This window comes from Mauremys mutica, chromosome 12 (genome assembly GCF_020497125.1).
Source record: "Mauremys mutica isolate MM-2020 ecotype Southern chromosome 12, ASM2049712v1, whole genome shotgun sequence".
In the NCBI taxonomy this organism is placed as follows: Eukaryota; Metazoa; Chordata; order Testudines; family Geoemydidae; genus Mauremys; species Mauremys mutica.
Window position 1 is genome coordinate 3,011,176 of NC_059083.1, and position 27,053 is coordinate 3,038,228.

At 63.2% G+C, this 27,053-nt stretch overlaps 3 protein-coding genes across 4 annotated transcripts in view; 1 reads left to right on the forward strand and 2 right to left on the reverse strand.

Annotated features, from left to right (window-relative positions):
- The window catches only part of LOC123345793 (endothelial zinc finger protein induced by tumor necrosis factor alpha-like), a 1,203,704-nt gene that overhangs the window by 694,272 nt on the left and 482,379 nt on the right, over positions 1-27,053 (reverse strand). The window lies entirely within an intron of this gene.
- LOC123346424 (HLA class II histocompatibility antigen, DR beta 4 chain-like) lies at positions 4,008-19,311 on the reverse strand. 2 transcript variants are annotated; one of them, XM_044983815.1, is made up of 6 exons: positions 19,160-19,311; positions 18,050-18,319; positions 16,650-16,931; positions 15,869-15,979; positions 15,290-15,313; positions 4,008-4,602 (listed from the first exon to the last, which is right to left on the reverse strand). In XM_044983815.1, exons 1-6 carry the CDS (start codon positions 19,263-19,265, stop codon positions 4,589-4,591), a joined length of 807 nt encoding a protein of 268 aa, XP_044839750.1. In that variant the 5' UTR covers positions 19,266-19,311; the 3' UTR covers positions 4,008-4,588. The 2 variants fall into 2 exon arrangements, with proteins under 2 accessions (XP_044839750.1, XP_044839749.1); XM_044983814.1 differs by lacking the exon at positions 4,008-4,602 and adding an exon at positions 14,329-14,923.
- LOC123346436 (HLA class II histocompatibility antigen, DR alpha chain-like) lies at positions 21,125-24,894 on the forward strand. The gene is made up of 4 exons (XM_044983832.1): positions 21,125-21,267; positions 23,172-23,429; positions 24,257-24,538; positions 24,740-24,894. Exons 1-4 carry the CDS (start codon positions 21,186-21,188, stop codon positions 24,892-24,894), a joined length of 777 nt encoding a protein of 258 aa, XP_044839767.1. The 5' UTR covers positions 21,125-21,185.

Here is a 27,053-nt window from a genome sequence, read left to right on the forward strand (position 1 = left end):
GCTGCTCAGGGCGTGGTTACATCTGGTTATTGGTTTTTATCTGTGTCTCTGTGATGCTTCCCCCCGAGAGCCGCTGTCTCTGCTGAGCACGAGCCAGGTGGGAACCGGTGTCCCAAGCACACAGGGTTGGGGCTATGGCCCAGCTTTGGAGCAGACCTCTGGGGTCTCACTCTGCCGCCAGGGGGAGCCCCACGGCTTCACCGCTTCCTTAGGCTGGAGGTCTGGGCCTGCAGCCCCCTGCTCGCCCGTTGAGCTCCGCTGAGCGAGCCCCACTGGGGCAGACCCTGGGGGCGACCAGGCCACGCTTCGGGGATCAGTGCCCCACCCAGTGTTCGCAGGGACACACACGGCGCTGTCAGAACAGGGGGTTTATTCGCCAGCCGCCCCAGCACAGGGAGCCCTGAGGGGAGCCCAGAGGACGGAGTGTTACAGCCTGGCCCATGGTCAGCCCAGCACCCAGCCCGGCTGCAGGGAACCCCTGGGCTCAGGCTCCGTCTGTCTCTCCTCCTTTGGCAGACGCCAGGTGAGAGCCCCGACTCTGCCCAGCAGCCAGCTCCCCTGCCCCTCGGCCCACCCAGCCCTTTGCTCTCCAGCTGGGGGTCACTGCTCAGCCCCCTGCGGAGAGGGGGGGAGTCCGTCTCCCTCTGGGGTGATGGGTGCTTGGTGTGTCAATGTCCTGGCCACTGGATCTGCCATTCTCAGCTGCTCCACTGACCTGGGGCCTTTGGCCCCGGCAGCTGGGTGATACTCACACCTGGGGCTCCCAGCCTGCCCTGAGAACAGAGAGTCCTTCTCCGCCTCACTGGGTAACAGTGCAGCATATGGGGGAAACTGAGGCACACACAGGCCTCATAACAACGTCACAGACAATTCCCATGTCGTCACACCTGGTAATTGCTGGCAAACACTGGAGCTCAGACCAACCCCCCTGAGACAGGTCTGGGATTCTGCTGGGGACGGGGCTCCGGGGTGGCTGGGGAGTGACTCTCTGGGCCCGGGGGGTGAGGGGCTGTGACTCCCTGGGGGTGTGGGGTGGTGGGAATGCTGGGTAATAACTGCCCCCACCCCATGTGCTGCCCCCGAGCTGCTCCCCTGCCCTGCTGGCACATTGCTGAGCCCCCGGGGCTGGGGGTGTCAGGCTGGTCACTGCAGCGCGGGCTTGGGACAGGAGCATCCCTCCAGCTGCCTCTCCCCTGGGAAAGGGATTTGGGGGTCCCCCTCCCCACTCTCCCCACCCATGGGAAAGGAGCCCGTCCAGCCTACGAACAAACCCGCTGCCTCCCCCAGGAATCACCCCCCACTCAGAGCTGCCCCCAGGGGCTCCTGCCCCCTGCCCCCAATCAGATCCGACCCCTGCCCCATGCCCAGCCGGGCTCAGCTGTGTGTTCGCACTGTTAAAATGGGGTTAGATGGATCCCAGTGGGGTCAGACTGTGTGAGATGCTGGCAGTGCCTGTCGGCGTCAGTCTCACCTAGACCAGCATGTCCCAGGCTGTCTGGCGACAGGGAGGGGTTTGCTCTGAATCAGTGACCCCAGGCAGGAGAGACGTGCCACCAGGGGTGAAACACCAGAGTGCCCAGGAGGGGTTCTCCGCAACCGGCCCAGCGACAGACGCCTTAGGGTCAGTCTGCACTGCGCGTGTGTCAGTGTGATTGACATCGCTCGGGGTGTTGCAGGGCCGTGCACAGGAAGACAAACGTGCCCGCTTTTGGAGGGGCCCTTTCTGTGCCCTCCCCGCCTGGAGGAGTTGGCTCCCCCCCAGCCCCCCGCAGCCAGAGGAGCTGGATCTCTCCCCCACCCTCCCCGGGGCTCCAGGGCTTGAGGACCTGTCGTCTCCCCACTGGGGCTGGGGCAGTTCTGTGCCTGTGCTGTGGGGGTGTGTGACGAACTGGGACCGTTCTTACTGGGGTCTGTGAATGCTGCGTTGGTGCCCCAGTGTCCCCATGGCAGTTCTTAAGGATCTAGCAGAGCAAAGGGCCAGCAACTGATGGCCTGGGTCCCTCCCCTGCAAAGGTGCAACTGAAGGTGTTGGAGACAGAGAGCTCAGGTGACCTCCTGGCCCGGGAAAAGCTACTGAGAGAGGAAGAGGGGCTGGAAGGGGTTGGGCAGTCTGGAGCTGGCTGGGGGAGGAAGGGAAGCAGAGACAGGGCTCTGATCCCCAATGGGGTTGGGGTGGCTCTGGGGCCCCAAGATGGACCTAGCGGGGGGGGGGGTCCTGTTGTCTGTGCCTGCAAGACCTGTGTGGGACTGTGTTCCTGTCGTCTAAAGAAACCTTCTGCTTTACTGGCTGGCTGAGAGTCCTGGTGAATCGGCAGGGAGCCCGGGGGTGCAGGGCCCTGACTCCCCCATACCCCGTGACAGGGGGTGCCCCTGCTCAACCCCTCTGGCGTGTGCCCCTGTGTGAATAAACCAGTGTGACGTAAGTGACATGGACACAAGCACTCGTGTGCCCAGCGCTGCCAGCGGAGACCGTCTCCCCCCCACTCCCCTGCCGCGCAGAGATGGGTTATCAGGCTGTGACAAAGTGGGGGATTTTCTTGTTTTTTCCTTGTTTTTCCAATGGTTTCCATGCAGAGGGGGTGAGAGTTAGTTTCTCTGGGTGTTACTGGTTTAACGAGGGGAGGGGAGAGGGAGTTTGTTGGGACACAGGGAGGATGGAGACCCCAGTGCCTGGTGACCTGGTGACCCGAGGACCCAGCTCAGGAGTCACAGCCAGTTCTGGCCAGTGGGGGACAATGGGCTGCGGAGAGAGGACCGTGGTGACCTGACCAGCCGGTTCCAGCCAGAGGGGCCACCCAGGCCTTCCTGCTTACGACCCTGTTTCCCTGGAGAGAAGCCAATGGACAGAGGGAGCTTGGGGCCGGGGGTATCGGAGGCCCAGCTGGGAAGCAGGGGGGCTCGGGGCTGGAAAGGGGGAGCAGGCAGAGCCCCCCTGGCTGCAGGGGGACTGGGATGTGCTGGGCTGAGGGAGGCCAGGCCTGAGGCCCTGAGAGTTTCCTGTGCTGGGTTCAACTCTCAATAAAACCTCCTGTTTTATGCTGGCTGAGAGTCGCTCCGGGCTAGAGAACAGGGCGCGGGGGGGGCATCCCCTTCAGGGGGCAGACAGGGGCGGCTCTAGGAATTTGGCTGCCCCAAGCACGGCGGCATGCCGCGGGGGGCGTGCTGGCGGTTGCCGGTCCTGCAGCTCCGGTGGACCTCCCGCAGTCATGCAGATGTGCCTGCGGAGGGTCCGCTCGTCCCGCGGCTCCGGTGGACCTCTCGCAGGCATGACTGCGGAAGGTCCGCCGGAGCTGCCTGCCGCCCTCCCAGCAAAATGTCACCCCAAGCGCGCGCTTGGCACGCTGGGGTCTGGAGCTGGCCCTGGGGGCAGAGGCCCCGGGGTTCCAGAGCGAGGGGACTCCCTGAGGGGCCCACGGCAGAGACAGACGTGCTGAGGCTCAGAGAGGTGCGGCTCCAGGAGGCGGAGGGGCCTGACCCCCGGAGAGAGTGGCCCCCCGAGAAGGGCTGTCGCACTGAAAGGGGCCCCCCCCACGGACCGCACGGGGCCATGAATGGGCACCATCTGTGAGTCCGTAACACAGGCCAAGGGGAGATCTCCCTCCCATCAGCACGAAGCGTCTTCACCAGAAACACTGAAGCAGTGCTGGGTGTGTAGACCAACCTACGCCCAGGGGGGACCCTTGGGGGACCTCAGGGGACACAAGACTTTTTGACAACCCCGCCCACCCCCCTCCCCCATGAAGAGGAGAGGTGCAGGAGCCCGTCCCAACAGCTGGAACGTGGGGAGGAAGGGCAGGAAAACCCCGTCCAGGAGAAACCCCTCGCTGGACGCTGCTTGGATGGGAAGGGGCAGGAATGACCAAGCATAAGCACCAGATCCCCTGGCTGTGCCCGGCTCAGCCCCACAGCACACACAGCACTTGCTTCTGTGACCTTTGGGTCCCTAGGGCTGTAACTCCCCGGTGTGTGTGTGACCTGCTGTAACCTTGTCAAGAACTCCCCGTGCTTTGTCGTAGTTAATGAATCTTTACTGAGGTTATTACAGGACTGGCTACAAGCGTTGTCTGTGCGGTGAGACTGAAGGTGCCGCTGCCCTGGGGTGAGCGACTGGTCCTGTGGGACAGGGAGTGACCGAATGTCGCTGTGATTTGGGGTGGAAGGGACGATCGATGGATCACAAGGGCAGGCTGGCCGGGGTGGCCAGACAGATCGCAGAGCCCAAGGGGAGTGTCTGGGGCTCCGCGGTTACGTTGTTACAGGGCCTGCGGAGTTCACACCCGATACTTTGGTGAAATTTCAGCACAGAACTCAGCCAATGTGGGGCTGGTGCCCCGGGTACTAACTGTGCCCTGAGATTGGTCCCCGCACTCGTGAGCCACTCGACAGGGTCGCCCCGGGGCCCTGCTGGGACTGAGGGGCAGGGACGGGTCCCCAGGGGGGGGCAGCGCGGGCTGGAGCCGGGCAGAGCGCGGGGGGCAGACGGGGACAGGAAGGGACTGGCCCCAGGTTCTGCATTCTTCGGGCTGGGCGAGGGGCTGGGACAGACGGACGGAAACTCCTGCCGGCCGGGGGATCTGACGCCCAGGATCTAACTCAGGAGCCCTGCAGGGAGAGGGGAGAGAAATCAGCCCCTGGCCATAGGGCTGGCGGGACGGACGGGGGATTTTCTGTGCCAGGCCCCAGGGCGCCCCAGGGACTCTGCCCGGCAGCCGCAGGGCTGGGGGATGCTCGGCAGGACCCAGGACCCTCTGCCCCCGGGAGCAGCTCGGGGATCGGCCTGAACGGGGACCGAGGGAGCCGCAGCCTCCTCCTCCGTGGGGCCAGCGCCCCATTGCCCAGCTGCCCAGGGGCTGAGCCGGGTGGGTGTCACGGGCCGAGGGGCAGAAGCAGCCGCCCCACGGGCGCCCCAGGCAGCCTGTGCTCAGTGTGGGGGGAGGCGGGTGTAACGGGGGAGGGGATTGAAATTACCTGCAGGTTGGGGAACGGGGCGCCCTGAAAAACAGAGAGAAACATGGTCAGAGCCCTGGGCAGGGGGAGCCGGTTCCTGGGGGTCAGAGCTCCAGCACCTGCCCCACGGCATGGAACGCCCCCCACTAGGAACCCAGCCCCCCTCCGGCCCCAGACCTGGGGTTCCCCCTGTGATGGAGTAGAGACTGTCTGTGTGGGGAATGGGAGATCCGGGGAGGACTTTAGGTGAGAGACAATACCTGAGCCTGTAACCTGAGCTAGGCAGGGGGGTCAACACCTTTGCCCGGGGAGCTGGACAAAGGCAGAGAACCGGCTGGAGAGGGTTGGGTCAGTTTCGGTTTGGGGCTGGGGGGTGCAGTGCAGGGAATCCCAAGCTGGGACCTAAGCTCCCTGCACCCCCAGAAGGACCAGTTTGAAGAGTCCTGGCCGTATCTCCAAGCTCTGCTGTATCCTGCATTCCTGTTGTCCAATAAACCTTCTGTTTTACTGGCTGGCTGAGAGTCACTGTGAGTCCCAGGAAGAGGGGTGCAGGGCCGGACTCCGCCACACTCTGTTTCAACTGGTGGCAGCGGTGGGATCTACTGCACCCCGTGGACGGCGCTTCCTGCAGTAAGTGACTGGGGCGCAGTAAAACGAAGGGGCGATTGGAGGGGTGATTAACCCCTGGGAGAGTGTGACCAGAGAGAAGCACTTTGCAGTAACAGGGTCCCCCGGGGGATCACAGCGAGCGATCCCAGGGGCGGAGGAGGCTGCAGCTCGACCCTGGCAGAGAGGTGGTGACCTCAAGGACTGGCACACTAGGGGTCCCCCTGGAACCCGTGGGGAGCGGCGAGCACCCCGGCCGTGAGTGGCCAGCAGGAAGATGTATGCCAAGCGGCGCAAGTGTGACCTGGTGGGGCTGTGCCAGCGGAGGGGGCTGCACAGAGGGAGATTCACCAAAGACCAGCTGATTGCCCGGCTGGAGGAGGGAGATCACTTGAGTGAACTGATCCCTGTCTCTGAGGGAAGCAGCCTGGCAGATGCAGCGCAGGCACCAGGGTCTGTCCCCACTGGGAGTGGTCAGCCGGCTGCTGAGGGCTTCCCAAGACCTCCCACCCCTATGCCTAGGGGGATGGGGGAGGAGCCCAGCGACTACCGAGGGCACCGTGACCCCCCCGGCCAGCAGGGGATCCTCCCGGCGAAACTCCCCCCCCAGCAGGGGATTGTCCCGGCGACGCTCGGCATCCGTGGAGCGCAAGCCGCTGGAATGGGAGAGAGAGATAAAACTGAGAGAGCTGGAGGAAAGAGAGACAGAGGGAACATGAGGTGCGACAGAGGGAGCGGGAACTGGAGGAGAAACAGCGACAGCGTCACCATGAGCTGGCCCTGGCGCGGCTGGGGGGCAGCAGGCCCCAGGCGGCGGTGAGTGAGGGGGGCCCAGGACGGCGCGGAGCTTTGATAAGTCCATCCTGGCCCCGCGCAAGGAGGGGGAGGACATGGGTGGCTTCCTAGATGCCTTTGAGACGGCCTGTGAGCTGCACCAGGTGGATCCTGCGGACAGGCTCTGGGTTCTCACCCCCTTACTGGACCCCAAGGCCCTGGCATTGCACGGCCAGCTGGGAGAGGAGGAGAAAGGGAACTACGAACCATTCAAGCAGGCCCTGCTGCGCGAGTTTGGGCTGACCCCTGAGATGTACCGGGAGAGGTTCCGGAGTCAGGATAAAACCCCTGAGGTCTCACATCTGCAACTGGCCGTCCGCATGGAGGGGTACGCCAGCAAGTGAGCAGCTGGGGCCCAGACCCCGGGGGACCTGGTTAAACTGCTGGTCCTGGAGCAGCTGTATGAGCGGTGCCCATCCGACTTGAGGCTGTGGTTGAGGGACCAAAAGCCAGAGAACCCGCGACATGCAGGGCGGCTGGCCGATGACTTTGTGAAGAGCCGGTTGGGGGGTGGCAGGGAGGAGCCCCAAAGGAACAGGCCCGCCGCGATGCAGAGAGAGAGTTACTCTGGGACCTCCCAAAGGGGGAATCGGGAGAGCCCCCTCCCAAGGGGAACAGCCAGCGCCAGGGCCAACCGACCGGTTCGAGGGGACCAACAGGACATGGGCTGCTCTCACTGTGGCCAGAGGGGCCACATACGGTCCCAGTGCCCCAGGCTCAAGGACAAACTGAGCAGACCAACCCCCTACCTGGTTAACTGGGTAGAGACCCAGCCGGATGAGGGGCAGCGTTCGCAGGAAAGTGGGGCTGGCCGCGTACCACCTGCGAAGGAGGGAGGGGGGCCCCAGGTCAACTCCTCTGAGGGGCTGGATGCTCCAGGCTCCGAGTTTTGGGTTTACAGGGTGGGCACGGGGCTGTCCCTCCGGAGCGAGTGCCTTGTTCCCCTGGAGGTAGACGGGAGGAAGGTCAATGGATATTGGGACACAGGTGCAGAGGTGACGCTGGCCCGGCCCGAGGTGGTGGCCTCAGATCGGATGGTGCCCAACACCTACCTGACCCTGATGGGTGTGAGCGGGACCCCATTCAAGGTGCCTGTGGCGAGGGTGCACCTGAAGTGGGGGGACAAGGAGGGCCCCAAGCAGGGCTGGCTCCAGACCCCAGCACGCCAAGCGCGCGCTTGGGGCGGCATTTTGCTGGGAGGGCAGCAGGCGGCTCCAGTGGACCTTCCGCAGTCATGCCTGCGGGAGGTCCACTGGAGTCGCGGGACCAGCGGACCTCCCACAGGCATGACTGCGGAGGGTGCGCTGGTCCCGTGGCTTGGGTGGACCTCCTCCAGGCATGCCGCGGGACCAGCGCACCCCCCGGAGCTGTGGGACCGGCCACCGGCAGCGCGCCCGTGCTTGGGGTGGCCAAATTCCTAGAGCCGCCCCTGGCCCCAAGGACGTGGGGGTGCACCCTCATTTGCCCACAGAGGTGTTAATGGGGGGGACCTGGAGGTCTGGCCAAGCAACGCCCGGGGTGCCCTGGTCGTGACCCGTAGTCAGAGTCGGTGCAGGGCACTGCACCCTGACAACGGGGAGGGTACTCTACCCGAGGCGCAGGACCCTGACCTGGTGGGGAGGGAACGCCCAGGGACACGGCCCAGAGAGGCTGCGGCCTCAGACCCAGCCGGCCAGAAAGAGCAGGTCCCCATCCCTGTCCCAGCTGCTGAGTTCCAGGCCGAGTTGCAGAAAGATCCCTCCTTGTGGAGGCCAAGGGACCTGGCCGACCTCAGTGTGGTACAGACCATGAGAAGAGGTTGCCAGGAGAGGTTCCTGTGGGAGAAGAGATTCCTGTACTGAGAATGGGCTCCCCCCAGGGAAGTAGAGTCATGGGGGATCAGGAGGAAGCTGGTGGTTCCCCAGAAGTTTTGCCACAAGCTACTGTACCTGGCCCATGACATCCCCTTTGCAGGGCACCAGGGAATCTGGCGCACCAGGCAGAGGCTGCTACAGAACTTTTACTGGCCTGGGGTCTTTACCCATGTCCGACAGTACTGCCAATCCTGTGACCCCTGCCAGCGGGTGGGGAAGGCCCGGGACAAGGGGAAAGCAGCTCTGAGACCTTTGCCCATCATAGAAGAACTTTTCCAGAAGGTGGCCATGGACATAGTGGGACCTCTCAGCAAGGCAACCCGGTCAGGGAAGAAATACATCCTGGTGGTGGTAGATTTCGCCACTCGCTACCCTGAGGCAGTGGCCTTGTCCTCTATCGAAGCAGACACCATCGCAGATGCGCTGCTGATCATTTTCAGCCGGGTGGGGTTCCCCAAGGAAGTCTTAATGGACCAGGGGTCCAACTTCATGTCGACCCTGCTCCAGTCCCTGTGGGAGAAATGTGGGGTCCGACCCAGCTGGGCCTCAGCGTACCACCCCCAGACCAACGGGCTGGTGGAGAGGTTCAACGGGACGCTAAAGATGATGCTAAAAACATTTATGCACCAGCAGCCACAGGACTGGGACAAGTACTTACCTCACCTGCTGTTTGCATACAGGGAGGTACCCCAGGAGTCTACTGGGTTTTCGCCGTTCGAACTGTTATATGGGAGGCGGGTAAGGGGGCCCCTGGACCTGTTGAGAGACGAATGGGAGGGGAAGGCCGTTCCCGATGGAGAGTCAGTGGTGGAGTATGTCCTGACCTTCCGGGAAAGACTTACCGAGCTCATGGGCCTGGCCAGGGAGAATCTGGCCCGAGCCCAGAGGAAGCAGAAGGTCTGGTACGACCGTACGGCGCGGGCCCGCGCCTTCGCCACCGGGGACCAAGTGATGGTTCTCATCCCCGTGAGGAAAAACAAACTCCAGGCTGCCTGGGAAGGACCCTTCAAGGTTGTCAAGCAGCTAAATGAGGTAAACTATGTGGTGGAGCTGTCGAACCGGGCTCATCACCGCCGGGTGTACCATGTGAATATGATGAAGCTGTACTATGACAGGGGGAATGTGGTGCTGGCCGTGTGTGGACAGTGGGAGGAGCAGGGAGATGACCCTTTAGTGGATCTATTCCCTGGAACAAAAGCTGGTTCCCCCCTGGAGGCGATTCCCCTCTCTGATCAGCTGACCCCAGCCCAGCACGCTGAGATCAGAGGGGTGCTGCATCTGTACCGACAGCTGTTTTCCAACCAGCCTGGGCGCACTAATTTGACTGTCCACTGGGTGGAAACCGGGTCACACACCCCTATACGATGCTCCCCTTTTCGGGTCACCGGGAAAACTGCCCAAGACCTAGAAAGAGAGGTCAGGGACATGCTGGCCTTGGGGGTGATCCAGCCGTCCGCCAGCCCCTGGGCCTCCCCAGTGGTGCTGGTCCCCAAGAAGGACGGGTCGATCCGGTTCTGTGTGGACTATCGAAAGCTCAATGCCATCACTGTATCTGATGCCTACCCCATGCCCAGGCCTGACGAGCTCCTAGACAAGCTGGGAGGCGCTCGGTACCTCACCACCATGGATCTTACAAAGGGCTACTGGCAAGTGCTGCTGGACGCAGATGCCAGGCTGAAATCGGCCTTTATCACCCCTCTGGGGCTCTATGAGTTTCTGACCCTGCCCTTCGGCCTCAAGGGAGCGCCGGCCACCTTCCAGCGTCTGGTGGATCAGCTGCTGAGGGGGATGGAGAGTTTTGCCGTGGCGTATATTGACGACATCTGTGTCTTCAGCCAGACCTGGGAGGACCACGTGTTCCAGGTTAGACAAGTGCTGGACCGACTCCGGGAGGCTGGACTGACCGTAAAGGTGAAGAAGTGCAAGGTGGGGATGGCTGAAGTATCTTACCTGGGCCATCGGGTGGGGAGCGGCTGCCTAAAGCCGGAACCAGCCAAGGTGGAGGTGATCAGAGACTGGCCCGCTCCCCAGACCAAAAAGCAGGTCCAGGCCTTTATTGGGATGGCGGGGTACTATCGAAGGTTCGTGCCCCACTTTAGCACCGTAGCCGCCCCCATCACTGAGCTGTGCAAGAAGGGGAAGCCAGACAAGGTGGTCTGGACCGAGCAGTGCCAGCAGGCTCTCCGGGCGCTGAAGCAGGCTCTGGTCAGTGGCCCAGTTCTGGCAAACCCAGATTTTGACAAGCCCTTTATGGTGTTTACCGATGCCTCAGACACAGGGCTGGGGGCGGTGTTGATGCAGGAGGATGAAAAGGGGGAGAGACACCCCATCGTGTACCTGAGCAAGAAGTTGCTACCCCGGGAGCAGAACTACGCGGCCATCGAGAAGGAATGCCTGGCCATGGTGTGGGCCCTGAAGAAACTGGAGCCCTATCTCTTTGGGCGCCACTTCACCGTGTACACCGACCACTCTCCCCTGACCTGGCTGCACCAGATGAAAGGAGCCAACACCAAGCTGCTGAGGTGGAGCCTGCTCCTGCAGGACTATGACATGGACGTGGTCCACGTGAAGGGAAGCGCCAACCTGATAGCGGACGCGCTGTCCCGGAGAGGGGGCCCCTGGTCACTTCTGGACGAAATGCAGAGATAAAATTTCTCGATACTTTAAATGACTGCTTCATGGAGCAGCTGGTACGGGAACCCACAAGGGGAGAGGCAACTTTAGATTTAACCCTGAGTGGAGAGCAGGAGCTGGTCGAAGAGGTAACTATAGCAGGACCGCTTGGAAATAGTGACCATAATACAATAGCATTCAACATCCCTGTGGTGGGAAGAACACCTCAACTGCCCAACACTGTGGCATTTAATTTCAAAAGGGGGAACTATACAAAAATGAGGGGGTTAGTTAGACAAAAGTTAAAAGGTACAGTGACTAAAGTGAAATCCCTGCAAGTTGCGTGGGCCCTTTTGAAAGACACCATAATAGAGGCCCAACTTCAATGTATACCCCAAATTAAGAAAAACAGTAAAAGAACTAAAAAAGAGCCACCGTGGCTTAACAACCATGTAAAAGAAGCAGTGAGAGATAAAAAGACTTCCTTTAAAAAGTGGAAGTCAAATCCTAGTGAGGCAAATAGAAAGGAGCACAAACACTGCCAACTTAAGTGCAAGAGTGTAATAAGAAAAGCCAAAGAGGAGTTTGAAGAACGGCTAGCCAAAAACTCCAAAGGTAATAAAATGTTTTTTAAGTACATCAGAAGCAGGAAGCCTGCTAAACCACCAGTGGGGCCCCTTGATGATCAAAATACAAAAGGAGCGTTAAAGACGATAAAGTCATTGCGGAGAAACTAAATAGATTCTTTCTTCAGGCTTCACGGCTGAGGATGTTAGGGAGATTCCCAAACCTGAGCTGGCTTTTGTAGGTGACAAATCTGAGGAACTGTCACAGATTGACGTGTCACTAGAGGAGGTTTTGGAATGAATTAATAAACTCAACATTAACAAGTCACCGGGACCAGATGGCATTCACCCAAGAGTTCTGAAAGAACTCAAATGTGAAGTTGTGGAACTATTAACTAAGGTTTGTAACCTGTCCTTTAAATCGGCTTCGGTACCCAATGACTGGAAGTTAGCTAATGTAACGCCAATATTTAAAAAGGGCTCTAGGGGTGATCCCGGCAATTACAGACCGGTAAGTCTAACGTCGGTACCGGGCAAATTAGTCGAAACAATAGTTAAGAATAAAATTGTCAGACACATAGAAAAACAAACTGTTGAGCAATAGTCAACATGGTTTCTGTAAAGGGAAATCATGTCTTACTAATCTATTAGAGTTCTTTGAAGGGGTCAACAAACATGTGGACAAGGGGGATCCGGTGGACATAGTGTACTTAGATTTCCAGAAAGCCTTTGACAAGGTCCCTCACCAAAGGCTCTTACGTAAATTAAGCTGTCATGGGATAAAAGGAAAGGTCCTTTCATGGATTGAGAACTGGTTAAAGGACAGGGAACAAAGGGTAGGAATTAATGGTAAATTCTCAGAATGGAGAGGGGTAACTAGTGGTGTTCCCCAAGGGTCAGTCCTAGGACCAATCCTATTCAATGTATTCATAAACGATCTGGAGAAAGGGGTAAACAGTGAGGTGGCAAAGTTTGCAGATGATACTAAACTGCTCAAGATAGTTAAGACCAAAGCAGATTGTGAAAACTTCAAAAAGATCTCACAAAACTAAGTGATTGGGCAACAAAATGGCAAATGAAATTTAATGTGGATAAATGTAAAGTAATGCACATTGGAAAAAATAACCTCAACTATACATACATGATGGGGGCTAATTTAGCTACAATGACTCAGGAAAAAGATCTTGGAGTCATCGTGGATAGTTCTCTGAAGATGTCCACGCAGCGTGCAGAGGCGGTCAAAAAAGCAAACAGGATGTTAGGAATCATTAAAAAGGGGATAGAGAACAAGACGGAGAATATATTATTGCCCTTATATAAATCCATGGTACGCCCACATCTTGAATACTGTGTACAGATGTGGTCTCCTCACCTCAAAAAAGATATTCTAGCACTAGAAAAGGTTCAGAAAAGGGCAACTAAAATGATTAGGGGTTTAGAGAGGGTCCCATACGAGGAAAGATTAAAGAGGCTAGGACTCTTCAGCTTGGAAAAGAGGAGACTAAGGTGGGATATGATAGAGGTATATAAAATCTTGAGTGATGTTGAAAAAGTGGATAAGGAAAAGTTATTTACTTATTCCCATAATACAAGAACTAGGGGTCACCAAATGAAATTAATGGGCGGCAGGTTTAAAACAAATAAAAGGAAGTTCTTCTTCATGCAGCGCACAGTCAACTTGTGGAACTCCTTACCTGAGGAGGTTGTGAAGGCTAGGACTATAACAGGGTTTAAAAGAGAACTGGATACATTCATGGAGGTTAAGTCCATAAATGGCTATTAGCCAGGATGGGTAGGAATGGTGTCCCTAGCCTCTGTTCGTCAGAGGATGGAGATGGATGGCAGGAGAGAGATCACTTGATCATTGCCTGTTAGGTTCACTCCCTCTGGGGCACCTGGCATTGGCCACTGTTGGTAGACAGATACTGGGCTAGATGGACCTTTGGTTTGACCCGGTACGGCCCTTCTTATGTTCAGTCTCGAAGGGGGGAGAGATGTGATGGAGTAGGGGCTGTCTGTGTGGGGGTTGGGAGAGCCGGGGAGGACTTTAGGTGAGGGACAGGACCTGAGCCTGTAACCTGAGCTAGGCAGGGGGGAGGGGAAGTCAACACCTTGGCCCAGGAAACTGGACAAAGGCAGGGAGCTGGCTGGAGGGAGTGGGGTCAGTTTTTGGTTTGGGGCTTGGGGGTGAGAGTTCAGGGAATCCTACGCTGGGATCCAAGCTCCCTGAACCCCAGAAGGACTCGATGGAGGGGTCCTGGTTGTGCTGTAGCCTGCGTTCCTGTTGTCCAATAAACCTTCTGCTTTACTGGCTGGCTGAGAGTCACTGTGAGTCCCAGGAAGAGGGGTGCAGGGCCGGACTCCCCCACACTCCGTGACATCACTGTCACAAATATTTGTGTGCCCAGCGCTGCCAGCGGAGACCGTCTCCCCCCCACTCCCCTGCCGCGCAGAGATGGGTTATCAGGCCAAGGGGAGATCTCCCACCCATCGGCACGAAGCGTCTTCACCAGACGTGCTGCAGCAGCACTGGGCGTGTGGACAAGCCCTGCGCCCCAGGGGGGCCCTTGGGGGACCTCAGAGGACACAGGACTTTGTTGAGGGCCCCCCCCGCACTCCCCCAAGAAGAGGAGAGGTGCAGGAGCTCGTCCCACCCTCTGAAACGTGGGCAGGAAGGGCATGAAACTCCCGTCCAGGAGAAACCTCTCGCTGGACACTGCTTGGATGTGACAGGGCAGGAATGACCAGGCATAAGCACCAGATCCCCTGGCTGTGCCGGGTCAGCCCCACAGCACACACAGCGCTTGCTTCTGACAGGAGTTTCTGTGACCTTTGGGCCCCTAGGGCTGTAACTCCCTGGGGTGCGTGTGACCTGCTGTAACCTTGTCAAGAACTCCCCGTGCTTTGTCTAGGTAACAAATCTTTACTGAGGTTATTACAGGATTGGCTACAAGCTTCGTCTGTGGGGTGAGACCGAAGGTGCAGCTGCCCTGGGGTGAGCGACTGGTCCTGTGGGACAGGGAGTGACTGAACGTCGCTGTGATTTGTGGGGGAAGGGACGATCGATGGATCACAAGGGCAGGCTGGCCGGGGTGGCCAGACAGATCGCAGAGCCCAAGGGGACTGTCTGGGGCTCCGCGGTTACGTTGTTACAGGGCCTGCGGAGTTCACACCTGATACTTTGGTGAAATCTCAGCACAGAACTCAGCCAATGTGGGGTTGGTGCCCCGGGTACTAACTGTGCCCTGAGATTGGCCCCCACACTCGTGAGCCACTCGAAAGCGTGACAGGGTCGCCCCAAGGCCCTGCTGGGACTGAGGGGCAGGGACGGGTCCCCGGGGGGGCAGCGCGGGCTGGAGCCGGGCAGAGCGCAGGGAGCAGGCGGGGACGGGAAGGGACCGGCCCCAGGTTCTGCATTCTCCAGGCTGGGCGAGGGGCTGGGAGAAACGGACGGAAACTCCTGCTGGCCGGGGGATCCGACGCCCAGGATCTAACTCAGGAGCCCTGCAGGGAGAGGGGAGAGAAATCAGCCCCTGGACGTGGGGCTAGCGGGACGGACGGGGGATTTTCTCTGCCAGGCCCCAGGGCGCCCCAGGGACTCTGCCCGGCAGCCGCAGGGCTGGGTGATGCTCGGCAGGACCCAGGACCCTCTGCCCCCGGGAGCAGCTCGGGGATCGGCCTGAACGGGGACCGAGGGAGCCACAGCCTCCTCCTCCGCGGGGCCAGCGCCCCATTGCCCAGCTGCCCAGGGGCTGAGCCGGGCGGGTGTCACAGGCCGAGGGGCAGAAGCAGCCGCCCCACGGGCGCCCCAGGCAGCCTGTGCTCAGTGTGGGGGAAGGCGGGTGTAACGGGGGAAGGGATTGAAATTACCTGCAGGTTGGGGAACGGGGCGCCCTGAAAAACAGAGAGAAACATGGTCAGAGCCCTGGGCAGGGGGAGCCGGTTCCTGGGGGTCAGAGCTCCAGGCCCTGCCCCACGGCATGGAACGCCCCCCACTAGGAACCCAGCCCCCCTCCGGCCCCCAGACCTGGGGTTCCCCCCCCCTGTTATTACTGTAAATCCCTGACCCAGGTTCCTGGCCCGGGGGAGGGGACGGAAACGCCCTGAGCCCCGGGCCAGGGGCAGCTCCTTGCACTGCGAGGGGTCGGGGTCTGTCCCACCCTGGGGGCTCGGCCGGGGGAGGGGAGAGTGGGAGCTCCCAGCCTGGCCCGGGGCCCCGCACTGAGATCTCCCCACGGCCCCTGCTCTGACCCTGCCCTAGGAGGGGGAGGGTCTGACCCAGCCCCGGGCCCAGGAGAGGAGAAGCCGGGAGGCCCCTGCCAGACTCTGAGCAGCCCCTGTGGGGGCAGGGGGGGAGCCTGCAGCCAGGCCTGGATTCCCCTGAGCCCCCCCAGCCCCACCTCCCCCCAGAGACACCCTGGTGCCCTGCCCCCGCCCGGAGCCATTCACCTTTCTTATTCTTCAGGTAGATGAGGAGTCCGGGTGCCAGGAAGATCAGCCCCAGCACGAAGCCCCCGACCCCCGTCAGCATCTTGCTCCTGGCGGAGTCAGACTGCGCCTCTGAAACAGGGACATGGAACGGGCCGGGTCAGAGCCGGGGGCCTCCGGGCCGGGCTCCCGTCTGCGCCAGTGACCGGCACCGGCCGGGGCAGAGCCAGGGGCCAGGGCCTGCAGGAACAGCTGTGGGACAATCACTGCAGCCCAGGCTTGGGACAGAAGCATCTCTCCAGCTGCCTTTCCCCTGGGGAAGGGATTTGGGGGTCCCCTTCCCCAGGGCTCCCAATGCTCCCTCCCTGCTCTCCCCACCTCTGGGCAAGGAGTCCATCCATCCTGGAAACAAACCTACAGCCTCCCCAACAAACCCACTGCCTCCAGCAAGTGTCCCTGAGAGACGGGATTCCCCTTCACTTCCTGTCCCAAGTTGCAGGACGACAGCTGCTGTGGGGCTGTTAAACAGCGGCCGTGCCCCACCCCAGAGGGGGCTGCATTGCAGTGGGGGTGGGGGGCCCTGTGTTGGCTGGAGGCTCAGGCTGGGAAGTGCTGGGGGCGGGGGGGCTGTAGAAACGTCCACTCAGTCTCACTCCCCAGAGCCCAGTGCTGCTGTGAGGGGGGACAGGCTGGGGGGTCACATTCCAGCTCTCTGCCCCACAGGTGGGGCTCTGACCCAGGCCCATCCCCCGAGGGGTGCCCCTGCGGGCTCAGGGGCCGCCCCACACCCAGAGGCTCTTACCCCAGTGCACGGCGAGGGGCCCCCGCAGGCTGACGTGCTCCACCTGGCAGGTGTAGACGTCCCCGCGCCGGGGGCTCATCTCCAGCATCACCAGGATCTGGAAGGTCCAGTCTCCGTTCTGGAGCAGCTCCGTGGACACCACCCCGGCCGTCTGCTCCTGCCCGTTCTTCAGCCACTGGATCTCGATCCCCCCGGGGTAAAACCCCGTCACCGAGCAAACCAGCAGGTGGGAGTGGGGCTGGGACCCCGATTTCGTGGGGGAAACTTTCACCTTGGGCTGAACTGAGGGGAGAGAGAGAGATGGGAAAGAGGCCATAGACAGAGCAGAAGTGAGAGAGTACAGGTGCCTGCGGAAAGGCCCCAGCTCCCCATGTGCTCCTCTCCCGCTCCAGGGGCTGGTTCTCTCCTGCCCCTCATTGCCCTGGGCAGGCTCCGGCAGAAAGGGTCCGAGGGGAGTTGCGCCCTGTCACCCCCATGCGGACAGAGCCAGGGACTGTCTGATGCTGGGGCTCAGGGAGACAGGGTCTCAGCCCAGGGAGCAGGGGCTGCTCCCATTCCCGAGCAGTGAAGCTGGAACACTTTTAGAGTGTGTGTGGGGTTGCTGTGCCCCTGCTTATCCCTGTCTGTGGCCCCTGTCACCCCTTAGAGCTGGGGCTGGGAGCAGGGCTGTGGTTCTGGGAGGTGGGGACATGGACTGGGGCTGGGGTCACAGCTGGGGGCGGGTGTGGAGTCCCAGGTTCAGGGTTAGGAGTGGATTCTGCATGTGGGGCCAGGAGCAGAGTACTGAGTGAAAATCCCCTGGATGTGGGGCTGGGAGAGGAGCCCTAGGCATGGGGCTGGGACCCTGTGTAAAACCGCCGGCACCTGTAGTTCCCATGTATATACCCCCGGGGTAGGGGGTCCCTGAGGGTGGTGGGGCGGGGTTGGGGGAGGGGAAAGGTCTGCCCAGGCCGGGAAGGGGGTTTGGAGCTGCAGTAGCTGCCTGCCTGCCATGGGGGGGGGGGGGGTCAGTGGGGAGCACTGGGGGCTGGGCACGGGGATCTGAACCCCCAGAGGTGTGGAGGAAGCTGGGCACAAGGGAGGGTCTATCAGACCAACCCCCCAGAGACTGAACAGGGCCTGGGGCTCTATGCCCTCCCGACAGGGGGCGCCGCAGCCAGACCCGAGGACTTGGGGAGGAGACGCCCCCCGTTACCCCTCCGCAGCGTCGGGTTCCTGCCCCAACCCTCCGCTGGGTGACCCCGCCCCCCTCCGCTGCTCTCTGTGCCCCGCCCCTTGCCCAAGACCGCGCGTCCTGGCCCCGCCCCCTCCCAGCGCAGGAGCGGTTCGGCGCTCGCCCCTCCCGTGTCTCCCGCACTCCCCCCCGCCCCTGTCCTGGCCCCCCGGCACCCCCCACTCACCTCTCCGGTCGATGGTGTAAGGCTTGTCTGCCTGGTAGTTGATCCGGCAGAACGTGTCCGCCTGAGCCCGCCTGTCCGCCAGGATCGCCTGGTCCTTGTTCCAGCCCTCGGCGCTCGGCCGCCCCAGCTCCGTGTCCGCCACGTACTGCCCCAGCTCGCTGTCGAAGTGCACGATCTGCTGCCCGTTGTAGATGTAGCGGTTCAGGAACCGGAATCCCTCGGTGCCGTTGGTGAAGTGACACTCACAGTTCTGCTGGAACACGAACCGCCCTGCGGGAGATGGGGGCTGGGCTCAGGGACCCGCCTCCGGCTGCTCCCACTCCTGCCGCCGGGGCCCGGAACTCAGCGGAGCCTCCTGCGCCCCCCACCCGCCCCGAACCCCTCCCGGGGAGCCCGTCGGGCAGGCAAGGACAGTCACACCAAGCCCAGACGGGGCGGGGCAGACACCGAGCGGGGGATACACCGGCACAGGCAGGACAGGGCTCCCCGGGGCGTGTGGGTCTGATCACCCCCGGATACACCCAGCGCCGCCCAGGACGGGGCTCCCCGGGGCGCTGGGGTCTGACCCCCCCGGATACACCCAGCGCTGCCCAGGACGGGGCTCCCCGGGGCGCTGGGGTCTGACCCCCCCGATACACCCAGCGCTACCCAGGACGGGGCTCCCCGGGGCGCTGGGGTCTGACCCCCCCGATACACCCAGCGCTGCCCAGGACGGGGCTCCCCGGGGCGCTGGGGTCTGACCCCCCCGATACACCCACCGCTGCCCCGGACGGGGATCCCCGGGGCGCTGGGGTCTGACCCCCCCCCCCCCGATACACCCAGCGCTGCCCAGGACGGGGCTCCCCGGGGCGCTGGGGTCTGACCCCCCCCCCCCGGATACAACCAGCGCTGCCCAGGACGGGGCTCCACGGGGCGCTGGGGTCTGACCCCCCCGGATACACCCAGCGCTGCCCAGCATGGGGCTCCCCGGGGCGCTGGGGTCTGACCCCCCCGGATACACCCAGCGCTGCCCAGCACGGGGCTCCCCAGGGTGCTGGGGTCTGATCCCCCCCCGATACACCCAGCGCTGCCCAGGACAGGGCTCCCCGGGGCGCTGGGGTCTCTACTCACTTGGGGGCTCCGTGCAATGAGCCAGGTGGGTTCTCAGCACCGTCAGTGTCACCAGCAGAGCCCCAGCCCAGCGGCTCCTGGCCCCCAGGATCCGACCCGCCCCCATCGCTGCTCAGGAGGGAGAGACCTGGAAACTCCTCGGGACCCCCCAGACTGAGATCTTCTCTGCCCAGCTCCGAGCACCAGCCCCGGGACGCTGCCCACGGCCCCGGGGATTGGGCACCCCCAGCCCAGGGGCCAGTCAGCACCGGGGCTGGGCAGCGTCACCAGTCGCCAGGCAGAGCCGGCCCCAGCAGGGCTCGGTTCCCTACTTCGCCCTCGCAGGGGGCAGAGCAGGGCCTGGGGTCGGGCTGCAGGACTCGCCTGGCACCTGCTGTGGCCCCGGGGCAGCTGGAGAGCGGGGCCGGCCCAGGGACCAGCCCCCACCAGAGCAGGGCCCCCAGCAACGGGCCTGGGACCCTCCGTCCCCTTCCCCGGTGCCTCGACCCCCTGCTGCCGGCTGGGGCAGGACGGGTGTCGGAGGTCAGGGGGGGTGTCTCTAGTTTCTCTGAGTAAATTTAGCTCCCGTGGAAGGTTTGGGGCTGGCCCCACAAGTAGAAGTTCTGAGCTCCCCCCTCCCCCACCTCCATGAGCCTGAGCCCTGCCCCCAGGCACCTCACCAGAGCGGGGGCTCAGTCTCCGTGGGTCAGGCACAGCTCGGCCTCCCAGCTGCTCCCACCATCGATCTCCCTCAGGGGCTTCTCTGGCCCCCCAGTTTCTGAGCCCCTCCCCCTCTCTGCCGTATTCACCCCCCACCCCATGGGGCAGGGCCGGGCCAGTGTCCCCAGGGCCCAGCTGGGGGGGGAGGCTCAGAGGAGTCAGTGACTGGCCCAGGGTCACACACAGTCTGTGGCAGGGCCGGGAATGACCCCAGGGCTCCTGGCTCGCAGGCCAGCGCCCAGCTGCTGGGCCGGCCCCTCTCTGGCCCCTCCAGCGCCTGCCCCCTCCTGCCAGGCGCAGTGTGAACACCCAGTGTGGTAGCCGGGGGAGGGGGAGGGCGGACTGGGGATGAGTTAGTGCCAAGGGGGGGAGGGTTTGGGCAGGGGACATGGACCAATGTGCCACATAGGGCCCAGTATCCCAGTTTGCCATGGATGATCCCTCAAACCCTGTCTGTGGCCTGGTCTACTCTTTACAGAGCTCTGTGGGTCAGGGATGTGACCCCCCCCCAGTGCAGAGCTGGGTCGCCAAGCCCCCCATGTGCACACAGTTGCTCTGCAGAACAGGGCATGTGTGATGTGAGCTGGGCGAGTGCCGTGCAGGGAGGTTCTGGCCCCATGCTGGGGATAACCCCCTCCTGACAGTGCTGGGTCCACACCGACAGTGGTGCTGGAACACTTTTTACAGTGGGGTTGCTGAAAGTCAGGGGTCCCCAAACTTTTTACCTTGCCCCCCCCTTACCCTGTCCATACCCCCTCTCCCCAGAGCTGGGGCCAGGACTGGGCCATGGCTCTGGGATGGGGGGGAATGTGGACAGGGGTAAGGGGGCTGAAGTTGGGACCAAAGCTGGGTGCGGGAGCAGAGTCCTGAACGCGGGACTGGTGGCCAGGAGCCCATGCAAAAATTGGGGGTGCTGCAGCACCCCCTGGACCCCTAGTTCCCATGCTTATGCACTCCAAGGACAAACCCCCACTTCCGGTGCCACATCCACACCGGGGACAAACCCCTCCTGGCAGCCCTGTCCCCCACACTGAACTGGGCAGAGCTGCTCTGCTCCAGGACCCCTCTCGTCTCAGCCCCTGGGAGCTGGTGCCTGGCTGGAATTTCTCCATCTCTTCTCTGCGAGGCTCAGCACTGTTGCTCTGCCCGGTAACAGCCTGGTCGGCGCAGGGATTTCTGCCATTGGGTGCGGGCCCCTGGGCCGGGCTCCCCTGGCCAATGCCGGGTGCTGCCCCCAGCCTTGCCCCACCCCCCAGTGTGACATGTGCCCCCCCCCGGCCCCCTAGTGCTGCCAGCCCCGCACCCAGCCCAGTGCCCGGGAGAGGAGATGGGCGCAGGACGGGGCGTCCCCATGGCCCAGCTGGCCCTGCTCACCCTGCTGGCCCTGCCGGGCACCGGGGCAGTGAGAGGTATGGGTGGGGCGGGGGCTGTGGCACCTGGGCTGGGGGGGGCAGCTTCACCCCCATAGCGCCTGGCTCCCACTCCCAGGGAGGGGCTGATGGGCCACTGGGGTGAGCTGGATTGGGGTTGGGGCTGCAGGGAGTAGGGAGGGGAGGGGGTGGGCAGGGGAGGATGGGGGCTGATCTGGGCAGGGTGGTGTCACGGAGTGTAGGGGCGTCAGGCCCTGCACCCCCGGGCTCCCTGCCGATTCACCAGGACTCTCAGCCAGCCAGTAAAGCAGAAGGTTTATTTAGACGACAGGAACACAGTCCAGGACAGGTCTTGCAGGCACAGATAACAGGATCCCCCGGTTAGGTCCACCTTGGGGGCCTCCCAGCCCCCCCCGGGGATCAGAGCCTGGTCTCCCTGCCTCCCCTCTGTTCTCCAGCCCACTCCAATCTGCCCAGCTCCCCTCCGCCCCTCCTCCCTGCTCTGCCTCTTTCCCGGGCCAGGAGGTCACCTGACCCCTTTGTCTCCAACAGCTTTAGATGCACCTTTGCAGGGAGGGGCCGGGCCATCAGTTGCTAGGAGACAGAGTGTCAGGCATTTGCTGCTAGATACTTAGGAACTGTACCCAGCCCCCAGTGCGAACAGTCCCACTTCGTCACAGGTGGCGGCTGCAGGGGGGAGGGTCTCACCCCCCCATGGTAGAGATGGGGGAGGGGAAGCTGCCACAGCACCAGCAGAGGGATCGTGGGGAAGTCGCTGAGGTTTGGGTACGACACAGCCCTGCCCTAGGGGTGCAGCCCCCCTCCCCCACAGGGACTCGGGGGCTGATCCCCCCAGGGGGCGCCAGGCACAGGGGGGGTGGGGGAACGTTCCCCAAAGAGCCGCGCCAGGGCCAGACCCTGCTGAGCAGTGAGTGCGTCTGTGCAGAGCAGGGAGCCCCTGTTCCCGCTCCCCGCCCGGCCTGGCCCCATTGTCCCCCGTCCCCCCAGGGCTCAGACCCACGGTGCGGGGTAGGGAGGGGCTCTGTGGGGCTGACTCTCCTCGGCTGGTGGTGGCGGGTTCCCTCCTTTGCAGTCGCTCGGTGAGATCCTGCCGGGCGAGCTGGGGTCAGCAAACGACTCCCTAGGCAGGGACGGCTCATGCCTGCGGATGCTCCACCAAAGCCGCGGGACCAGCGGACCCTCCGCAGGCACGTCTGCGGGAGTCCACCGGAGCCACCTGTCGCCCTCCCAGCAACCAGCAGAGCGCCCCCCGTGGCGTGCCGCCCCAACCTGTGCTTGGCATGCTGGGGCCTGGAGCCGCCCCTGTCCCTAGGATGCAGGTGCTCAACTCCCTTGGGCCCTGGGGAGTCCCAGCCTCAGTCCTGAGCCAGACCCCCCCACAAGTGTGTCTGACCCCCCCAGCACAGCTTTAATGTCTCTGGCTGGGGAGTTCCCGGGTCTCCCAGTGACCGGGCCTGGGGTGTGAGTGTCGGGAGCCAGGGACTGAAATCGCCCCGAGAACCAGGTCATGGCAACACCGGTGACACGGAACCAGCTCCAGGTACAGACGGGAGAATGAAATGTCCTGCAGCCGCAGCCCCCAACTCCCCCCAGGAGCCGCTTAGGACAGGGGTCATGTCCTCCTTCATGAACTCAGTGGGTGGAGGCCTGGTCACTACTTGGATGGGAGACCTGTAGTGAACAAATGAGCAGGGGGGGCATGGTAGGGAGCGCTGTCTCCTCCTAGGCAGCGCTGACCCCAATGCACAAGTGTGGTGCCAGGGGTCCCTGTGCTCCCTGTGGCTGCTTTCCCCTCACACCAGTGAGTCCTAGTGCGCATGTCACAGCTGGGGGCGCGGGGGGAGGCTGTGGCCTTAGAAGAAGTGCTGAGAGACCTTGTCCCTGGCGAGCCAGTGCTGGTGCTGACACCCGTCTCCCTGCAGTGGAGCACATGTCTGCCCAGGTGGATTTCTACCAGCGCACAGACCAGTCCGAGCAGGAGGCCGGGGAGTTCATGTTCGAGTTCGACCAGGACGAGATCTTGCACGTGGACCTGGAGAAGAAGGAGACCGTCTGGCGCCTGCCCTATTTCGGCAAGTTAGCCGGCTTCGAGGCGCAGGGCGCCCTGGGCGACATCGCCGTGCTGAAGAACAACCTGGATATCATGATCCAGATGTCCAACCACACGTGGGCTCAGAACGGTACAGCATGGGGAGGGGGGGCACCTTTTCTGCCAGGCACCCTTACTGGGCCCCCTCCTCACTGGCTCACCAGTGGAACCTTCTGCCCCCCTGTCCCTTCATGTGGACCCAGTACCAGACCCCACCAGAGACTGCGTCTCCCCACTCAGCTCCCCCCCGCCCCAGCCCCTGCAGGGCTCCGGGGGCCAGTCAGCCGGGCCAGGGCTCTGCAGGGCAGGGGGCCCGGGCAGTTCTCACCCTCCAGGCTTGGGGCCCAGGGCAGCTCCTTTGCCGAGGGCTGTTCGTGGCCCCTGCCCAGCGCCAGGCCCTGCCCCTGAGGGATTCTCTCCCCTGCCCCTGATGCCCCCTGAGCCGTCAGGGCAGGGAGCTGGGACGGCCCCGGTGACGCCCCACAGTCCTGGGGAGAGACCCTGAGCTGGAGCGTGAGCACCAGGGACTGGCTGGCTCAGGGGGGCAGGGAATGGGGCAGGGGCCTGTCCCCTCTGGGGGGCGCTGGCTCCAATCCGGCCCCAGGGCGGGGACTGGCTGGCTCAGGGGGGCAGGGAATAGGACACGGGGCCTGTCCCCTCTAGGGGGCGCTGGCTCCGATCCGGCCCCAGGGCAGGGACTGGCTGGCTCAGGGGGTCGGGGAATGGGGCAGGGGCCTGTCCCCTCTGGGGGGTGCTGGCTCCGATCCGGCCCCAGGGCAGGGACTGGCTGGCACAGGGGGGCAGGGAATGGGGCAGGGGCCTGTCCCCTCTAGAGGCGCTGGCTCCGATCCGGCCCCAGGGCAGGGACTGGCTGGCTCAGGGGCAGGCAATGGGACCCACTGACCCCTGTCTCCCCAGTGCCCCCTGAGGTGACCGTGTTCCCCGAAGACCCCGTGGAGCTGGGGGAGCCCAACGTCCTGATCTGCTTCGTGGACAAGTTCTTCCCGCCCGCGCTCAGCGTGACGTGGCTGAAGAACGGGCAGGAGGTGACGGGGGGCGTCTCCGAGACCGACTTCTACCCCCGCCAGGACTACGCCTTCCGCAAGTTCTCCTACCTGCCCTTCCTCCCCAGCCAGGGCGACTTCTACGACTGCCGGGTGGAGCACGGGGGGCTGGCCGAGCCCTTCACGAAGCACTGGGGTGAGGCTGGGGCACCCGGGGACCCTGCTAGGCACAGGGCTGGGAGCCAGGACTCCTGGGTTCTATCCCGGCTCTGGGAGGGGAGTGGGGTCTGGTGGGTAGAGCAGGGGGGGCTGGGAGCCAGGACTCCTGGGTTCTCTCCCAGCTCTGGGAGGGAGGGGCAGGAACAGCCCCCTCACTCCATGCTCTGTCTCTCTCCAGAAGCCCAGGTGCCCACCCCCGTCCCTGAGACCACAGAGACCCTGGTGTGCGCCCTGGGCCTGGCCGTGGGCATCATCGGCATCATCGCGGGCACCATCCTCATCATCAAGGGGATGAAGATGAACGCCGCCCGCAACCCGCGGGGCCCCTTGTGAGTAGCTGCTGCCCGGGGAGACACCCGCTGCACCCACAGCCCCTGGGCCCACCCAGCACCCCCTGGGGAGACCCCCCCACTTGCCCTGCTTCCCCAGCCAGATACAGACCCTCCTCCACACACCTGCTGTGCCATCTCAGCCAGCCACAACCCCTCCACCTCCCAGCACCCTGTGTCAATGGAAGAGTCGCTGGGGTGTGGCCCCGATCCCTGCCAGCCTCGCTTTGGGGCCCAGGGCTCTTGGTAATTGACCTTCTTTGCCTTTCAGATAAACGTGGGGAGGAGCCGGGGCTCCAGAATCTTTCCCAGGTGCCTTCGTGAGACCGGCTTGCACGCACACACACCCAGCTCTATCCCCAGTGTCCCTCCTCCTGTCCTGTTGGTGCCAGCTGCTGTACTCAGTCGGGAGCCCCCTGGGCCTGAAACTGCTAACAGCCAACCCGCTAGAGACTCACCAAAGAGCTGCCCCCGCACCCCCCTGCTGGGCTTGGGGGGGCGCCTATCCCGGGAGAGGGCTGCTGCCCATGGGGCTGGGAATGGGGGTCGCCCCTCATCAGGGGCAGCAGGGCCCACGGGGCTGATCCAAACCCCACTGCCGTCATGGGGAAGGTTTCTCTTGACTCCAGTGGGCGCTGGATTGGGCCCCGAGCCCGGCCCCTATTGGCCAGAGGCTGCTGTCAGTCACCCCAGGTAAAGCCCCTCCAGCCATTACCCAGCAGGCTTTGGGCCAGATTCGGCCATTCCCAGTCAATGGGTCCCTGTGGGGCAGGATCAGGCCCATGGCTGGGGGTGGGGCAGCCGCAGCACCCGGCTAATGGCCCCATCGCACCCGTGTGCGGCTCCCCGGGGTCCAGCCCTGCTGAGCCCAGCGCGGGGTCTGTGTTGGACGGGCCCAGTCCCTGTACAGCCCCCGCCCTGCGCCCCGGGTGTGTCACAGCCCAGCGCCCCCCATCTCACTCTGCAGCTTTGCTAACAGCAATAAAGTGGATGTTGGGGACGTTTCTGGGGTTTTGATCCTGATTTAAAATTAGGTCAGTCTGAGCTGCCCCTGCGGCAGCCTGTGTTACCCCAGCCCAGCCCCCGTCTGTCCAGGGGCACCGGGTTACACTGGGAGTTAAGGGAGTTTGGTATGAGAGCTAAGGAAGGAGCCAGGACTCCTGGGTTCTGTCCCAGCTGGGTTGGTGGTGGGAGCTCTGGGGCTGAGGGACGGTCCATGGAGCACTCTGAGCTCGTCCCATGGCCGGGAGCCCAGGAGCAGGGCAGGGCTCATGGGCCAGGCTCCCCAGGACTGAGCCCCGCAGGGTGAGCGGCTGCAGAGAGACGCTGGCCTGTCTGGGGGCTGCAGTGACGTCCCCCAGGCTGGGGTCACTGTGACGTGAAGGGCAGATCCCCCGCCCCGACCATGGCACCGAGCCCCAGCCCAGCTGCCTCGCATCCCTCCCCTGGCACATGCTGGGAGACCCCACCCCCCGGCTCCTACCAGCAGCGATTGGCTGCTCCAACCAGCCAATAACACCACCAACCGACCAAGCTCTCCCATTGGCCACCAGAGCCTTGGTCCAGCCTCCTGCACATTGCCATTGGCTGCCGCCGTCCAGCTGTCCCTGTGGGGGATGTTCCCAGTTCCCTTTAGGCAGATCCAGACACAGGCCCTGGGCCCCTGCCGGCTGGGGAGGCTTTGTGGGGCTAGGCACGTGGCTGGTGGGGGCTGGTTCCAGTGGGGTCTGGCAGGGCCTGGCCCTGGGGGGCTGGGGGCGTGACTGGGGGGGCTGTTTCCAGTGGGGTCTGGCGGGGCCTGGCCCTGGGGGGCTGGGAGCGCAGCTGGGGGCGCGGCTGTTTCCAGTGGGGTCTGGCAGGACCAGGCCCTGGGGCCGGGCTAGTCAGTATCTGGGTGCGCAGAGAGACGCTGTAACCCCACCCTGGGGCGCGTCTGCAGGGACACCGAGGCTGGGGTGTGGGGGGGTAATGCTGGGCCGGTCAGTTACACACAGCGAGCTGGGCCACGCAGGCAGCTGGGCCCATTCACACGTGTTTTCACACAGCCAGGGGCCAGGCTGGACAGCGAGGAACTGAGGATGTGGGTCCCACAGGATGGGGGTCAGGTGGGCTGTACCCTCAGACGCAGAGACTCTGAACAGGACGTGGCGGGGGGTCAAGGCA

Bases quoted from the DNA above. Each gene is read 5' to 3' on its own strand.
- LOC123346424 (XM_044983815.1), bottom strand. From the start codon at position 19,265: ATGGGGGCGGGTCGGATCCTGGGGGCCAGGAGCCGCTGGGCTGGGGCT. The intron at 16,932-18,049 runs GTGAGTGGGGGG...CTCTCCCCTCAG, and splicing joins TTACACCATCGACCGGAGAG to TTCAGCCCAAGGTGAAAGTT. The intron at 15,980-16,649 runs GTAAGAGCCTCT...TCCCTGTTTCAG, and splicing joins GCCCCTCGCCGTGCACTGGG to AGGCGCAGTCTGACTCCGCC.
- LOC123346436 (XM_044983832.1), top strand. From the start codon at position 21,186: ATGGGCGCAGGACGGGGCGTCCCCATGGCCCAGCTGGCCCTGCTCACC. The intron at 23,430-24,256 runs GTACAGCATGGG...CTGTCTCCCCAG, and splicing joins CCACACGTGGGCTCAGAACG to TGCCCCCTGAGGTGACCGTG. The intron at 24,539-24,739 runs GTGAGGCTGGGG...GTCTCTCTCCAG, and splicing joins GCCCTTCACGAAGCACTGGG to AAGCCCAGGTGCCCACCCCC.